Source organism: Tamandua tetradactyla, chromosome 23 (genome assembly GCF_023851605.1).
Source record: "Tamandua tetradactyla isolate mTamTet1 chromosome 23, mTamTet1.pri, whole genome shotgun sequence".
Taxonomy (NCBI): Eukaryota; Metazoa; Chordata; class Mammalia; order Pilosa; family Myrmecophagidae; genus Tamandua; species Tamandua tetradactyla.
In genome coordinates, this window is record NC_135349.1 from 40,189,179 (window position 1) to 40,207,265 (window position 18,087).

General features: G+C 34.4%; 1 protein-coding gene across 4 annotated transcripts in view; it reads right to left on the reverse strand.

Annotated features, from left to right (window-relative positions):
• Positions 1-1,373: 1,373 nt before the first annotated feature.
• The window catches only part of SMG1 (SMG1 nonsense mediated mRNA decay associated PI3K related kinase), a 138,636-nt gene continuing 121,922 nt past the window's right edge, over positions 1,374-18,087 (reverse strand). For 3 of the 4 annotated variants that reach the window (XM_077141680.1, XM_077141679.1, XM_077141682.1), the window contains 9 exons: positions 14,253-14,390; positions 12,717-12,869; positions 11,262-11,441; positions 10,180-10,407; positions 9,311-9,522; positions 9,049-9,155; positions 8,058-8,237; positions 7,868-7,974; positions 1,374-5,813 (listed from right to left, as the gene is read on the reverse strand). In XM_077141680.1, the coding sequence (XP_076997795.1) occupies positions 5,736-5,813; positions 7,868-7,974; positions 8,058-8,237; positions 9,049-9,155; positions 9,311-9,522; positions 10,180-10,407; positions 11,262-11,441; positions 12,717-12,869; positions 14,253-14,390 (1,383 nt within the window). In that variant the 3' untranslated portion in view covers positions 1,374-5,735. The remainder of the gene's footprint in view (positions 5,814-7,867; positions 7,975-8,057; positions 8,238-9,048; positions 9,156-9,310; positions 9,523-10,179; positions 10,408-11,261; positions 11,442-12,716; positions 12,870-14,252; positions 14,391-18,087) is intronic. The other variant, XM_077141681.1, reaches the window with a different exon arrangement.

An 18,087-nucleotide genomic window follows, 5' to 3' on the forward strand; every position in this document is an offset into this window, starting at 1 on the left:
AAACTAGATGAACTATGTTGAGACAGTTTTAAGTATTTTCTACCCAGGATTTCAAAATGCATTTATGCTTTGATTTTCATTATTCAATAATAATAATAAAAAAATCATGCCAAATATTGACCTGGCCAGATGTGTTTCAGGTAAGTTATCCATAGTTTTTTAACTTCCAGCTTTTTACATTATAGTCCTCTATTTTATACCATCAAATTTAAATTTGCTTTAAAAACATCAAACAACTACCCTGTTCTTAAGAGTTCTAAAGCATTTGGATAAGTAAAAACACTTGAGAAAAAAGCCTTTGCAAAAGGGGACTCTCCAGTAAGGTGCAACTTTGAAGAATGTTGGGGGGGGGGATGGAAATAGGTGTGTAGGTAAGGGATGCAGGCAGTTGATATAGAGACCCCATTCTGGTTTGTTTTTTAAGCTGTGGAATTTAAGGCGCAGATCCTCCTCCACCTCTTCAAAGAAATAAAGGATTATAGGATCCAAAGAACCAGCAGAGATTCCACATAAGTGAATATGTTCAGCACTGAGTGCACAATCTTTCTGTACTCCTATTAATATCCTCTTCCAAAGGAGAGGGCATGGCATTCTCATTAGGCTTTAAAAACTGACATTTCTACGTTAGGAAATCAGTTTTTGCTACAGAATGATTCTGGTTTTCACTGAAGTTACTTGTGTACAGCTTAAGAAGGAAGACTTTAAACAGCTGGTGAAACTGAGGTACGTTTAAAAAAAAACAGAAGAGACTCAGGAGTACAGTTCTCCCAAGGAGTATTTTTGTTATTCAAAGAATGTGTTCTCAGATCCCATTTCAAATTTATAGCCTAGGAGCACTGCTATATAGTCTTTCACTATATTTCCAACTGGCCTAACTGAAAACACCTACCCTATAAAAATACAGTTTTTGAGCTTTGTGTACTACAAAGACAGGATGTGATCTTTTGAAATGTGTGAGATGACTGAGCAGTTACCATGAATCCTCCTAACATAAGCAACAAATGCAAACCTAAAAAGACAAGCTGGACATTTTATCTTTATTGGTTTTACACCCCAGTGATTATACCTTTCTTCTTTTATGCCAATAATGATCTGCTAAAGTTCTGTTGTAAAGTATTGCTAAACATATGCTTAATAAAATTCGGCCTTAAAATTTTTTTGGCCTTAAATTTAAGAACTTTCCCACTGAAGTGAAATTTCCACCTCTGTTCAACACTACTATAGAGCTGAGGGTAAAAAATTGCTTTGAGAATTAAACTTAATTAACTAGGGATAGTCATGGCAAAAAAATAAATAAAAGGCTAGCCATGCTTCACAACCATTTTCTGTAATCTTTCACCAATAAATTCAGATCTTAAATAAAAAGCTACATCTTTTGAGACTGAACCTTTATTTTTTTTTTTGAAAAACAGGTATTTCATACAATCTTTGCCAGGTTAATGCAAATATGCACAAAGTAGGCATGTATTTTTGTTTTCCAAAAGATGCATTACGAGCATTTTCAGGAAGCTGGTGTAATTTAAATTCAACTTTTAATCTTAAAATACAATCACAAAATTATATCCATCAGGAGGCATTACAACCTTTTGTACAGAGAAGCCACTTTTATTTATACAATTTTACTGGACAAGGAAGATTCAGTCCAACTCAATTTGCTTTTAGAGTAAGGATAAAAAGTAAATTAACAAGTGAAATATGATGGTGTGCCACTGACATCACACAAAGGTGGAAATATAAGGGAAGTTTAAACCAGAACAGTAACTGACGCAAGAATTTTAAACAGGAGCTGAAACTTGACTTGTCAGGAAAAAGAAAAAAAATATATTTAATCAGCCTGTTTTGAAAGAAAAACATCCTACAAGTTTGCATTTCAGAACATGCAATTCCTTAAGTTTACCATCTTCAAAAGTCTAATTATATGGTGTTTTTACATTAGCACAAGAATAGTAATTCCAGTCTATCCTCATGGAAAGTAAGAGATCCTAAATGGTTCATGTTGTACAACTAACCCTTGAACATATGAATGTTCTCTCAGTTGGAGTCAATTTGTCCTTTTGTCAGTAAGGGCTGGTGATATTTTACCCAGGCCTAAAAAAAGCAGAAAAATTGCAACAAACCCTCAGAGTTTCATAATACAGTGTATTCCCCGCTTCTGAACATTTGGAAAACTTCGTGATGTTAACTAGCTTTTCCCCATAGGAAGACCCTTTCTAATACAAACCAAATATTGAAAACAAAATTTACCTTCTTTAAGTGACCCTAACATTAATATATTCTATCCCCTTGATTTAAGGAGTAAAAAGTCTTAGTTCCAAATTCCTAGCATTTTACAAGTCCAACAAGGTATAGAATTGCAAGACATTGGTCTTCATACTTAATCTAAATTTTATGTAAAGATACTTAAATGGGATAACAGTAAAAACATTCACTGATCTTTGATGTATATGAATAGGACTAACAGGCTAATTATCTGTGCTTTAATACGAAAAGGAAGAAAGGAAAAGGAACCAGCTCCGTTGATTTTAGTACTGCCCAAACAAGTAAGCCCCCAGAGTAATTACAAAAATGTGGAGAAAAATAGGCCAGGAAGACTTTACGATTTAAAGTACTGCCTATAATACCCCAGATTAAAAAGGATCTAAGATTGCACATCAACTCTAATATTTGGCTGTACTTGCATTGCCCTGCTCAACATTTTTTAATGGCTCTTTCCTTAAATTTTACACATGGGAACAACCACAAAAAAACAAAACTAAAAACAATGCAGATAAACACCAAACACTGGACAATATTAAAACTATCAACTAAGCTTAGGTAATAGAGACAAGTGTTAAGGGCAGATGGAAGTTATTCTTTGTATTACAAACCCTAACACTGAACCTGGGGTTTGGGCCCTAAAAAAGCAATTTAGGGATCAAGAGCCTGATTATCAGTTCTCATACAAGAAGTCTCACATATTTCAAAAACGACTCACAAGTATCAGACAGAAAAGAATCTTAATCTCATGACCAGAAATGGTGAGACACATAAGACATACCAAAGAAAAGAGTAAAACAGAAATATAGACAGCTCCATTAGCTATTAAGCCTCCACAGCTCTGTAGAGAAATCATTTAAAATTAGGCAATTCTAGCAAATCAAAGACAACAAAACACTAAAGATAAATTTCAATTTCCAAGGGTACTTTCAATAGAAAAGAGGTTGTTTGACGGTTATTCTGTACCCCCTGAATCTGAGAGAGAGAGAGAAGAGGATCCCTGGTTTTCCACAGGTATTTTGTGTGTCTTCAAAAAGTTATGACTTCATAACTACAGCACTCTAACTTTACATTATTTTACGATAATCCCTAAATATAGCTGTCTTCTCAATCTGCTCTATCACCAGGGCCTTCTACTTTTGATTAAATTTCTAACGAGTTCTCTTACAACTGTCCAGAACAGCAAGGCCCTTTGCCCCTTGCAGAATGACATTCCAGAAGAAACCAAACTGTACAAAGGGGCTTTGTTCAGAGTGCTGAACAAAGAATAAGCTTTGAAGTCATTAATTCCTCATACCTGCCCCAAATGTACTACATATGCCACAATTCTCTGAGGGACCATTTACTCATAGGCAAGAAAATTCACCTATTTCATTTATCTTCTTTACCAAAAGAGGAAGCATTTCTAAATACTACTTATAGGGACAAACTAGTGTGAACTGGTTTTATCATTGTGATAAAAAGTTTTCCTTGTGACAAAAAGAATGTTGCTAAAAAGAATGTTTCATATCCAGAGAGCAGAGGTAATCAAGTGATGAATGCAATAGCTCCCACAGCCTCGGGAAAGAAAGCAATGTGCAAAATACAATATGGCATTTTTATTCCAGCTAGGTTGTTTTGTGAAAATATATTTCAAAATTAACAAAATAAAATTTGATGAGAAAGGTTCCTTAACTTGCTGTTAGACACATGGGTATCCAAAAATACCAACTTTTTTGCAATACTTGTTAAAGTATTAAGAAAGCACTGATACTGAAATGTGTTACCTCCCCGTTTTAAAGGTTAAAGATTAATGTGGCAATCGGAATACAGAAAAGGCCCAGAGCTATGTGGAATTTTTCCTTAATACTTTTCAAGTTTGTCCATGAATACGGGCAACTAGAAAGTGACCACCTGACCTAATCTCTAAAATACAGGAAAAAATGTACTCAAACAATTAAGATTTTAATCATGTTCTATATTAATATGTGATTATAAGAATCCTATTTTAGCCAGAATTTAAATTTTGGATCAACAATTTAGCTTACACAGACAGCTGGTACTGAAATGCAATGCTAAATTTAAGGAAACCCTTGATCAAGAATTCACTATAATGTATTACTAAATAGCAAACTATTAAAATTGTGCAAAAAGTGAAGTACTTCACAGACTACTTTGATCACTGAACTTAAAAGATGTTGGTGGTTCTTACTTTTGCTGATGTTCCATGTATATGTTCTAAAATGCCAGATAAACTAAAGCACTTTTAATTTACATTTTGCAAATTAAAAGTATCAAATGAGAAAACTGAATTAAAAAAAACATTTCACTCTACCTCCACCAGAACATCACTTTATTGTTAATCTGTCATCAACAATGTAAAACTAATAGATACTCTATCCTGGTTTTTAAAAAGGTAAAAGATTACAATTGGATTAGCTACTTTCTACGAAAGAAACTACAGCAATCACAGAAGAGGGAAAATTTGAATGACCCCGCCCCCACAAAGAAAAAGATGTACACTATAAGCAAAGGGGAGTGTACATTAAATCAAATGTCTGTTAGATTCATTACTTTTGAATGCACAGTGACAATTCTGGGAAACTGTACATGATAGAACCACAGAAATGACTTAAATAACCAGAATTACATTTTGTATGTGATCATCAGACCTTTAAACAATCCTTGAATTTTCCATGTTATCAATGGTTTGGGAGAAATTTTTATTATACTCTGAATATAAGTTGTTAACAGCATCGAGACAGAAATATATGATATATAAAGATTGAAATAAAAAGTGAATTTGAAAGATGACCAATCTACCAGATTAGGTAAAAGGGGAACAGGTGGGGAGGGGGGAGGAATGGGGATGATGGGGTGGTTTTTTTCCCTTCATTTCAGAAGTTCTTCCAAAGTAGTATATCTGTTACATAGCTCTCCATTTTCAGTCTATTTCTGAAATTCATATCGCAAAGCCTTTTGTACTTACTGGTCAACCCAACCAGTACTGTTGCCAAGCAACAAGTATAACGCGAGAATCTGAACACATCAAATCTTCCTTGGCGGTGATTTCTTCGCGGCCCCAATTTTCTCTGTTTCTGAGCGGGGTTTGATTTTTCCTGGATTGTACACACAGGGTCAGGTGGAATGGAGTTCCAAATCACTCTGTGCTCCGTGGCACCCCGATTTCTTTCTGCAGCTAACCTCCTGACACGTTTGCAGCTGTTCTGTGGTAGAAAGACAATCTCCGTGTTCAGGCGGTGAGCTTTCTTTCCTTCACCCTTGACCCTGGGGTTGCAGGCCATGTTGTTGGGCGTTTCCCTGAGTGCAGCTGTCCTGCAGGATTCACTTCCTAGTGCACCGAGATTTCCTAGGTTTCCTCAGAGTAAGCCCCCAGTTGCATCACCACCGACTGTGGTGTGGCTTTGGATGCCTGAGGCTGAGTTGATTCTGGTGGACGTCTGACCTCGCTTAACCAGACTCATTTACTGTCATCCCATTCACACCCAGGCTGTCCAACCTTCATACAGCTGAGCCAAGTTATCTAGATTAGTTGCTTCCTTAATGACATAGTCAACCTGTAAAAAATATGCAGGATAGTATTTAAAGCCATTTAAAACTTGAAAGAACATGGTTCATATGTGGATTCTATTGTTTAAGTAATTTTCTAATAGTGAATTCTTTATTAATTAGCCAAAGAATGTGTAAGTGCTATAGTGAAAAGCAAGGTTAAATAAGCTGAGCTTCCTTCATAATTCCACTGATTACAAGACCTATCTCTTGGAAAAGTCAAAACCCCTTTGAGGTTCATAGATCCTTAGATGAAGAGAAAGCCCCACTAACCCTACAGGTGCTCTTAGGGTTAAACATGTGAAGTCACTGTGTAAATGCTTGAAGGTTAGATAAGCAAGAGCCTCACACAGATTCTGGAACGGTAGATGGTCAACAAATGTCTGTTGACTGTGACTCAGCTAAATTTTTCTTTATAATTTGAGACAGAATCATCTCTGTATCAAGAACATCCATCAGGATACAATTATGGTAAATGCTCAAAATATATCTGCTGAATTTATCTGTATCAGAAGTCGTGTGCAATGGACTCTACTTATCCCACGACTCTTGTGAGTTCTTTCTTTCATATAAAATTTAATAACTAGATCTGTCCTGTAACTACTTGTTGAAGAGTGCTTTGAAAACTTGTTTTATTCCTTTGCTTTGTATATATGTTATACGATACAATAAAAAAAGTCAAAAATAAAAAATAAAGTTAATAACTAACAGAATAAAAAGCATTGTTGCCAAGCATTCACTCCTTTACATAGAGTTAAAATGGGTGGTTATAAAGATATGATGGTACAAACTGACATCATATATCTCTTAATGTAAAACAAAGAGAGAGTCACATCACCCATATAATACTCCAATTGACTCTGGGGCGCATTCTGCAAACAAAGTGGCCTAGACTCACCAAAAATGGCAATGTCTTTTGGAAGGAAGCAAAAAAACAAAAAGAGGAAAAGTTTGGGGGACTGGTCTAGATATTAAATGAGACTAAAGAAGCAGGACAAGTAAATGGAATACATGATGATTCTTGATTGGATTTTGTATGATAGGGGTTATGGAGTGACAGGATGAAGCAATAAAGGTCATTTTGGGACAATTAAGGAAATCTGAATATGAACTGTATATCAGATAAACAGTATTGTATCAATGTTAAGTTTCTTGAGTTGGTGATTATATAACTTTATTGTGGCTGTAGATTACAATATCTTCTTGTTCTTCAGAAATACAAACAGAACTAGTTAGGTATGTAATGTTATAAGGTCTACAATTACTTTTTTTTGGGGGGGGGACAGACACAGGGAATTGAACCCAGGACTCTGGCATGGCAGGCAAGAACTCTGCCTGTTGAGTCACTGTGGCCCACTCCAATTACTTCTTAAAAGGTTCACAGAAACCTATGTCTATATGGCTACACATGTAAAGAAAGAAAGATAAAGCAAATGTGAGAAAATGTTCACAATTGGTGAATCTAGATGAAAAGTATATGATCATTTCTACTTCTGCAAAGGTTTGAAAATCTGAAAAATAAACAGCTGCAGAAAAAAGGAATCATTCTCAAAGTTATTAAATATAAATTTAATAACACTAATGAGAAATTTTCAATGTAATGGCTTCAGACAAACTTTCATTCATACCTAAGAACATTTAACAAATATTATTCCTATATCAAAATATAACCACATTTCATGCAAAACCTTCAGATTGTCTTTTTTAAAATAAAAGATAACCAGTTTGGTGGAGGAGGGAAGATTATATAACAGTAAAGTTATGCAATCACCAACTCAGGAACCATAACATTGCTACAATACTGGGTGAAGGGGAGTGAGGGTGGAAAGTGGGGGTAGTGCTAATAGAGAAGGGTAAAGTGGTGACATGACTCAGCAACTCCAGAACTGTGTTGCTCAAAATCTTCTGAATTCTGACAATAGATTTAAGCTCTACCATTTCTTAGAATTATTTCTTGATGAACTACCAAGGAAATGGATTGGGGGGTGGGGGTGAGGGTCTTTAAACCTGTACTTTTTGGGCAGCGTTAAAATATGTAGCTCAAATTTTAAATTTTGGTCACCTGCTCAGCAACTGACATCCTCCTATTAGGATCAACATCTCGGCCCTCTAACTTGGCTTTCACTCTCTTCCACACGCTCACTGCATATGAGTTTCTCTCTTGCACAGCTACAAAGCAATGAAAAAATATGTAAGCCAAGCCACAGTTTTGTAAAAAAAAAAATTGAGGCATCCTTATTCTAACCGATTACCTTTCCCAGTTTTAGGATCTCTGGCAGCCTTTTTAGGACTACAAGCAACACTCTTGCCAGTTCCTGGAACAGTGCTTGGTGGAGTATCTGCTGATGTAGCAAGATTTTTCTGAATCAGCTTTCTCGCATTCTGTGACATGACATCAGGCTGAGTCTTCTGGCCAGTGTTGCTCCGGACTGCTATAGAGAAAGAGCTGATAGCTTAATTTACAAGTAAAGAAAATGAGGGGACCAAGGAGAGGGGTGGGGAGAGGTGGTGGTAAATAACCCAAATTAAATCAACTAGAAACATACAGCCATGCAAATAGAATTGAATTAACTACCTTAAAGTCCTTATCCCTTCACACAGTAACTTAGTAAAAATACAGCTTAAATATCCAGACATTCAGATAGAAATGTGTATAATGATGTTCACTTGCTATTGTGACAAAAAACAAACAAACAAAAACTACAGACATCTTAACTGCCCAACAATGGAAGATTAATATGGTGCAGTCATGGAATAGCATGTTAAAATGAGTCATTAAATCTTTATTAAAAGAATATTTAATAATAGGGAAATGATCAATGTAATATCGAGAGGGAAAAGACAACAAAACTTGCATTCACAGAATGATCCCAATTTGTTTGTGTCCATATGTGTATGGCATGAAGGAAGAGAAGTCAACAAATCCAATGATTTACCTCTGACTAGAATGAAACTACTAACAGAAGTTTCTCTTCTGTTAAATATCCCTTTAACTGGAATATATTCTAGAATCATAAAATAATTTAAAGAGTATTTGGATATGAAGTACTTTTACTCTTACATGTGAGAATTTTTAAAGGTTAGCTAAAATGTATCTGGTTTGAGATACAGCAGGGTTTGGGGAAACTCTTAAAAAGGAGGTAATTATAAAAATATCTGATAGTATAATTAAACATGTTAGAATCTATATGTCTATTATTAACACATCAAGATTCAGGTCTTTTTGAAGTAGGGAAGACCTACCTGCAGCAAAGGATGGCTGATAAGTAGCAGATGATGTTGGACTTGAACATTCATTTGTTGCATCGGTGACTAAGGGTGATGCAAAACTCACTAAATTATTATAGATACTGAAATACAAAATAAAATAGCTTTTTTATGAAATGTTTTACCACATAACTATTATAAAAATGACCAAAACTGGCAAAACTAAATCAAAAGAGTTCCCACTATATACCAGACATTTTGCCTACATTTTCAATTTTGGCCAAGAAGGTATTCTTACCTCTGACTTTGCGTTTTCAGTTCTTTCAAAGTGGGAGTTATTTCCTGGAGCATTTCAACATGTTCTTGACTTCGAACCTGACCCATAGCCTGGACTAATGTAAACAACACTGTCTGAATGTTGTCTTGCCATGATTTATATTCACCCAAAAACTGTCTAACACTGTTCTCATAGGGAACATCTTCACCATCTGCCAGAGCAGCTTCTTCATCCTAGAATTAATATATTAACAATTAAGAAGGATGTTTTTGTCTCTACAATTACATCTTTAGATAGTCACCTTTTGATTAAGAGGTACTATTTCAAATTTCACTTAGTGTATTTAATCTGCTTCTTAGAATTCCTTTTCTACATGAAGCTTATTACCACTACAAAATAACTCAAAGTAAAATAAATCCAAAATCAAATTATTTACTGTTTCGTAACCACGGGGGCAGCTCAGATCCTTACAAACTAGGTTATGTAGGGTACTGGAGGAAAAGACAATACTTCATTCACTTTTGAGGCAAAAATGTAGGCTGGAGATGAGGAAGAGAGTTTGGAGAACTAAGCACTCTGCTAGAGGTTTAAGCCTCAGCTCTGCAATAAGTATGTGATGTTGGGTAAGTCAATTCATTTGAGTTTCAGTTTCTCAGTATATAAAGTAAGAATTATATAAGGATTTTATCACCTGCCTAAAAAATAGTTGTTGAAAAGATACAAAAACTTGCTTACACACAAATTAAAAGATGTGACTTGAGAGAAAATCATTGTTTTTGTATATAAAATGCCATCATTTTCCACAAACAAAATAATTTATAATTTTATTTTTTTTAAAAAGGGGGTATGGAGTAGGATTTGTAAACATGAGTATGTTAGTTTCATTTTACCTTAGCCATTGCTTTCAGGAGATGTTTGACATCTCCAAGCTGTCGGTTATGACCAGTGAGCACAGTCTTTATATTATCAACGAGATTCTGAATTGTTTCACAGATGGTTTCTATCTGTTGCTCTTTCTCTGTCTGAATTGCCCTCTGAGTAGACATATCCTGGGTCAATTGTTTGTGTGCAGACAAAAGCCATTCAGAGCTGCCAATAGGATGTTCAAGGCTGGTATCCTAGACAGAACAAGTATTTGTTTGATTTTAAGTATCAACCGCAGTAATATAAGATTCCTATTGTCATCACCAAAAGATATTAGTAACTCAAGCTCACCCAACGAGTACCTGAGTTACTGAGAATCAAGAATTAATTATTGCACAAAATAGAATTTAAGGATAATTTGAACAATCTATGGAATACAGACTAAGAGAAATATATCTAGCATGACAAAGACAATCTATATCAATGTCCCTAAGCTCTAAATCATGCTTTAAAAATGAAACTAGGGCAGTGCAATGGTGGCTCAGGGGCAGAATCTTCACTTGCCATGCTGGAGACCCAGGTTCAATTCCTGGTGCCTGCCCATGTGGGGGAAAAAAAAAAAAAAAGAAACTGGGGCTTCCCGATGCGCAGGACCTCTCTCACAAAATAAATTTCAAACTTACTAGCTTGATTATTTCTGAACTTAGCCCACCTTCCCAGTCTTCTTTCTACTACCCTATTTTCAAAGCATCTAAATCATTTGGTACGCACTCACTGTCTTTTCCCTCCCTTCTGAACTTCCAGAGGAAATTCAGGTTATAGTTCTAAGAATCCTTTTCACTTTTTCATTCCTTCTATAATTTGTGTATATATAAGTTCCTTGAGGTCCAAGAGCTAGATTTAATCATTGTTGTATACCTCATAACAATTATCTTCCATACAGTACCTGCTTGATAAATGTAAATTGAGCGAATTATCAATTAAATGGGTTTTTTGTTTCTTTTTACTTGTTTATTTATTTTTAATTAAATGGATTTTAAGAGCTTAACATTGGCCTTATCATTTTAAACATTAAATCTCTTTCTTCTCATCAAGACTTAAGACTCACCACTCTCTGTAATAAACGAAGCTCTAACTCAGAGACTGAACTGTTAAACTGTGATGCAAATGAACACATTTGCTGACACCGTTTGATTAGTTCAAATAATGCAGCATCCATGTTTAAGGCTTCTGCAGTTCTAGTTCGTAAACTTTCAAAATGAATGATATTGCTGCAGAGGAAAGTGACCTGTAAAAAAGCAAAAGAGGAATGAAACCATCGCCTACACACACACACCCCCCAATTGCTCTTAATGACAGCATAAAATCCTAGCTACTCATTTCTAGAATTCAGCACGAAAATTGGTTCTAAAAACGTATGACTCTTTTTGATAAACATAAAATCCTTATAAAGCACCTAAGAACAATTAGATGTATCTTCAGCATGATTGTTTTTACATAGAAAATTTACTTCACAATAAAACAATTATCATGTTCAGCTGCAATCTGTATTACATCCAAATTTCAAAAATCATTTCTGCAGGACATTCCCCTTCTTAGTCCACTTCTGCCTAATTTTACAATAAATTCCAAAAAATATTAACTGGGTATTTGAGGATGCAAAGAAAATTCTTTAAGTTATTATAATAGTACTGTGGTTATATTTTTAAATAGTTCTTATTTTTATAAATACCTAGGGAAATATTTACAGATTAAAATGATATAGTGTTTGGGATTTCTATATAATGTGGAAGTATGGGAAATCGGTAAGGGGTATAGATAAAACAAGATAGGAAGATAGGACTTAGCTGATTACTAAATTGTAATTTAGTAAATTGTGTAATTACTAAATTGTGGTGATATTTATATGGGGTATTGGTATCATTATACTAGTCTAGGACTGCACCAGGTTGAAAATTTCCACAATATAGTTTTCTGGGTTTATTTTTATTTCAATGACAACAAAGTTAATCCACAACCTCTGGCAGAGCACAAGTTAATAAGGCATTTTACTGCCATGTGGGAGAAATAATATTCAAAATATATTTTCAAATCTTTGGATCATCTTGGTTGCATATAATGAGAACTTTAGACAAATATGGAATCAAAACTGTGTTTAGTCCCAGCATTCATCTTCCAGTAGTCCTCTTTCTACTACCCTATTTTCAGAAAGTCTAAATCATTTGCTATATACTATCTTTCCCCTCCCTTCTGAATTTCCACAGAATATTCAGGTTGTGGCTGAATCTACAGAAGCTGAATTTACTAAATACTTAACTAGGAAGCAATATGGGCCTAGGGAAATAACCAATTCAGCCTAAGGGATTTCCCCAAAGGTTTATCAGTCGTACACTGTCCCCTTCCCCACCCTAGGACTAAGAGCTAGAAGGTGGGCTCTTGAGCCCACCAGGTGGTTACCTGGTTTTCCCAAAGGTAACCTCAAATCAGTAATTTAACTGGAAAAAATCAGCAGTTATACTGTCCTATAAAGGAATATAAAGATGGTATACATGAAGCACAATACCTGACTTGCTCTTTGACTCTCTTTAAGGACAAGATTTCTTCTTTCGGCTATTGTTGCTTCAAAATCTTGTAGTACAGGTGCCAATGCAGGATTGGCACCCCCTGCCCACTTCAGCCGCTGCTCGATACTTGCTTCCAGGGTTGCTAGTTTCTCCTATAAATAAGTCAGTAGAATCTGAGTGATTGTTTATGATACTCTCCACTTCCTACATATTGAGCATTTTATATAACACGAAAGAGATTTTAAAAAAGCAAAAAGGGACATATGTCATTTATAAAGCAGATTTTTAGCCAACAGTTACCTTTTAGAATTAATTTTAATTTCACTTTGAATATCTGAGCCCAAACACATCAGGGGATGTAAGAACTACTTTTCAGTTTACTGTCTTGAAAATTGCAAAACAATATTTCATTTTCATTTTTAAATAGAACCTTAAAAAAAAAACCTGCTACACAAAAGTACTACTGCATTATATATATGCAACCTACAAGAAAATCCATTTATATTTATATTTTTAATTGTGAAAAATAAAATCAGATTCCAATAAATTCAGAAGTTTATGAATAAGGCTAAATTTTTCCATGTTAGCATTAACAAGGAATTTTTACATATAATAAAGTTATTTTCTTATTTATTCAAGTTTCAGGAAGAGGAATTCACAATCTCTTTCACACACACATGTGCACATGCCCCTAAAATCAGAAAGAAACGAGTTCATTCTCCTAAACTATAAAACATTATCTTTCTCCAACTAATATGCTATAAGAAAAATATTATTTTAATCATCAACGAAGTGAGGTTCAGAAAAAATTTCGTTACAAAATGTTAAAATATAATAAAGTAATTAAACTCGATTTTTCACGAATATTAATTCACAAAATAGAAACAAAATGCAGCTACTATTGAATACATGAAATATAAAGGATATACAAAATAAAGATTTATATAGCCACACACATATATATATGAACAATTTTCCTATTTTTTTTTTTAAAAAGGGAGGTGGGAGGATTAAATATTTAGCTGAAATGACAAAGACAACAAATGCAGTTAATATCACTAGTCAGAAAAAATGTTCCACTACCTTTTACACCACTGCATCCCATTATTACACAATAGAGATAAGCAATGAACAAGCTTATTAGACATTAACAATGAATAGATATTAATAATAAATCACACATAATTTCTTATATACATTTCAGAAAGTATATGAAGCATTCAAAGTCATTCCACTCAACAAGGTTCCTTTAATGTATAAGGACATAGTAATCACCAAATTGGTTAATAACCTGAAATATTTAATAAGTGTCTATTCCTTTGAAATATATTGCTATTGTAAGACTCAATATCCTTGAAGGGTAAATAATAAAAGACATAAAATTAAAATATACATGAAAAAGATTATGTTCCTCTGGCTTAGAAGCAGAGGACAAACATAGATATACTGAACAACAGAGCACTAACACTTGAATCACAGTGTAGGCCATTTCTAGAAAGTAAGATATGCCAGACTGAAGGTGTGATAAAACATACCTGAACTGTTGCAATTGAAGTTTCAATTTGGCTCAGAGTATGGAGTTTCTTTTTCATGCTGGTTAGGATTGCAGAACGAGGTGGAGGTGTGACTGACATGGCTTGTGGTCTGTTGATAAGGAGATCTTCATGCTGCCACTATTCAAAGAAAAAGAAAACAATAAAATTACAAAAATATACAAACAGGGGATGTGAATTAGGACTGGAAGAAGGTGGGGGGAAAAAAAGGCAGAAGGAAATATGGGGTGGCAGGGAAGAATAATATTAGAAACATTACAAAAGAACCACAACCAGGTAAGGAATTTCCTGAGGTTGAGAATGGCTGAAAATTTTCTAGAATCAGTGATATGTAACATTTAATATTTTTGAGTATATTTCTTATTCTACATAAGAATTAGTACACAATTCCCAAAAAAGTTTGCTACCTAAGGAAGAGAATAATAAAGATTAGAGATAAATAAAATAGAGAACAGAAAAACAATTGAGAAATTCAGTGAAACCAAATGGTGGCTCTTTGAAAATATCAGAAAAATTGACAGACCTTTATAATTAGATTGACAAGGAAAAAAGACACAAAAGGCTAAAATCAGAAATGAAAAGGGAGACACATCAATACCAGCCCTACAGAAATAAAAAAGGATTTTAAGATTATAAGAGAATACCACGAAAAACTGTATGTCACCAAATCAGATAACCCAGAAAGAATGGACAAATTTCTAAAAACACACAAACTACCTAAACTGACTCTGGAAGAAATGGAAAATCTCAACAGACCATTAATAAGTAAAGTAACTGAATCAATAATTAAAAACCTTCCACCAAACGAAAGTCCTGGACAAGATGGCTACACTGGTGAATTCCACCCAACATTTAAAGAATTAACACTAATCCTGTAGACTCTTTCAAACAGCTGAAGAGTAAGGAACATCCCCTAACTCATTCTATAAGGCCAGCATACCCTAATCCCAAAGGCAGAAAAAGATATCACAGGAGAAAATTACAGACCAAAACAAGAGACCTTATAAATAAAGATGTGTAAGTCCTCGATAAAATACTAGCAAACCAAATCCAGCAGCACATTAAAAAGATTATGCACCATTATGAAGTGGGATTTATCTTAAGAATGCAAACATAGTTTAACATGGAAAATCAATGTAATATACCACACTAACAGAATGAAGGGGGGGAAATAAACAAAACATGATCATCCTAACTGATGCAGAAAAGGCATTTGACAAAAACTCAGTGCTCTTTCTTGATAAAAACAGGAGAAAACTAGGAATAGAAGGAAAATATAAAAGGGGGCTTTCTCAACATAATAAAACATACATATAAAACACCTACAGCTAACATCATACTCTAGAGTGAAAGCCTAAAAGCTTTCTCCCTAAGATCAAGATCAAGACCAAAACAAGGATGCCTGCTTCCACACTGCTGCTATCCAATACTTTACTGGAAGTTACAGCCAGAGCAATTAGGCAAGAAAAAGAAATAAAAGATACTCAAACAGAAAGGAAGAAGTAAAACTATCCCTATTTGCACATGATCCCATGATTAAAAAAATTCCAAAGAACTTACAAGAAAGTTACTAGCGTTAAAATTCAGCGAAGTTGCAAGGTAAAGGATCAACAGGCCAAAATCAGCTGTGTTTCTATACAACAGCAATGAGCAATCCAAAAAAAGAAGCAAGAAAACAATTCCATTTACAATAACATTTAAAAGAACAAAATATCTAGGAATAAATTTTACCAACGATGTGAGAAAAATTATATACTGAAAAACTACAGAACATTGCTGAAAGAAATTAAAGACCTAAATAAATGGAAAGATAACCCATGTTCATGAACTGGAAGACAATATTTTTAAGATGTCAATTCTACCCAGAGCAATTCACAGATTCAAAGTACTCCCAATCAAAATTCCAAAAGCCTAATTTGCATAAGTGGAAAAGCTAATAGATGGAAACCTAAGGGGTCCCAAATAACTAAAACCATCCTGAAAAAGAATAGAGATGGAAGATTCACACTTCCTGATTTTAAAACTCATTGCAAAGCTATGGTAATCAGAACAGCATGTTAGCACAAGGACAGACAGGCAGACCAATGGAAAAGAACTGAGGAGTTCTGAAAAAAATCCTCCCATCTATGGTCAACTGCTTTTTGACAAGGGTACCAAGTCTATTCACTAGGAAAAGAACAGTCTCTTCAACAAACGGTTCTGGGAAAACAGAATGTCCACTTTCAAAAGAATGAAATTTGACCCCTACCTTACACCATATAAAAAAGTAACTCAATGAATCAAAATCCTAAATCCTAAATATAAGAGCTAAAACCATAAAACTCTTAGAAGATAACAACAGGAGAAAGAATTTCCATAATCTTGGATTTTGCAATGGATTCTTAGATATATAACACCAAAAGCACATAAGAAAAAGGACTTCATAAAATTAAAAACTTGAGTGCAGAGAACATTATAAAGAAAAAAAAATGAAAAAAAAAAACCCTACAGAATAGGATAAAATATTTAGAAGTCAAATATCTGATAATGACTTAATATCCAAAATATACAATGAATACTATTCAGCCATATAAAGGAATGAAGTTCTGATACATGGTACGACACGAATGAACCTTGAAAATATCATACTTAATGAAATAAGCCAGACATAAAAAGATATATATTGCATGATTCCACTTAGATGAATGTGAATAAGCAAATTCAAACAGTCAGCAAAATAGACTGTAGGTTGCCAAGGGCTGGGGAAGGGGTGGGGGAGGGAGAGAACAGGAGTTATTTCTTCATAGATAAAGAGTTTCTATTTGCGGTGATAAAAGTTTTGGTAATGGATGGTGTGTAACAGTAGCACAATAATGAAAATGTAATTAATGCCATGAATTGTATACTTAAGAACAGTTAAAACGGTAAATTGTATTTATATATAGTTTATCACAATATAAGAAAGATTAAAAGTCTGCTACACAAATAATCTCTAGTTAAAGAGATTGTAGATCAGAGGGGGAATGAAAAGTATGTATGTGACTTGGCCTGGTAGGGAGGCATTGTCCAGCATAGAGGCTAAGCAGGCAACTGAAATCAATATTAGTTGAGGAAGGACCAATGCTTCATTCCCTCAGGACCTATGCAGTTGGCTCCCACAGCTCTGGAACTACTCAGACCGTGTTCACAACATCACTTCTGCAAACGAGACACACATTTCCAGTTGGAACAAGGAGAGGAACTGTGTAGAGAAGGAACTGGATTTTTCCAAAAACCAGTATTCAGGCAGAAAACTGTTATATAATTGTTATTCAGTTATCTGTTCTATAACTAATTGTTGCAGTGTACTCTGAAATTTATTATTTTTTATATATATGCTATTTTTCACAATAAAAAAAACACACACACACAGAAATCAATGTGCTAGAACTAGGATTATTAATACATAATACACGCAATTTTGGAAGTTTAAATAAATTACTTTCCTTAGTTCATAAAAAAGCAGCTAACAAAAAAATCATAAAGTGAAGGAAATTACACTAGTTCATACACCATTTCCATGCCCTGAATTGAAACCACCAATTCCATTGTGGGGAAACAGTCTCAATATAAATAAAGGATAGAAAATAATCATTCTTTTTTTTTTTTTTTTTTTTTTTTTTTAAAGGAAAGACAGAGAGAAGGAAGGAAGGAAGGAAGAAAGGGAAACATTTTTTCTTGTTTTATTGTATTTTGTTTTTCCGTTTTTTGTTACATGGGCTGGGGCCGGGAATCGAACCGAGGTCCTCCGGCATAGCAGGCAAGCACTTTGCCTGCTGAGCCACCGCGGCCCGCCAGA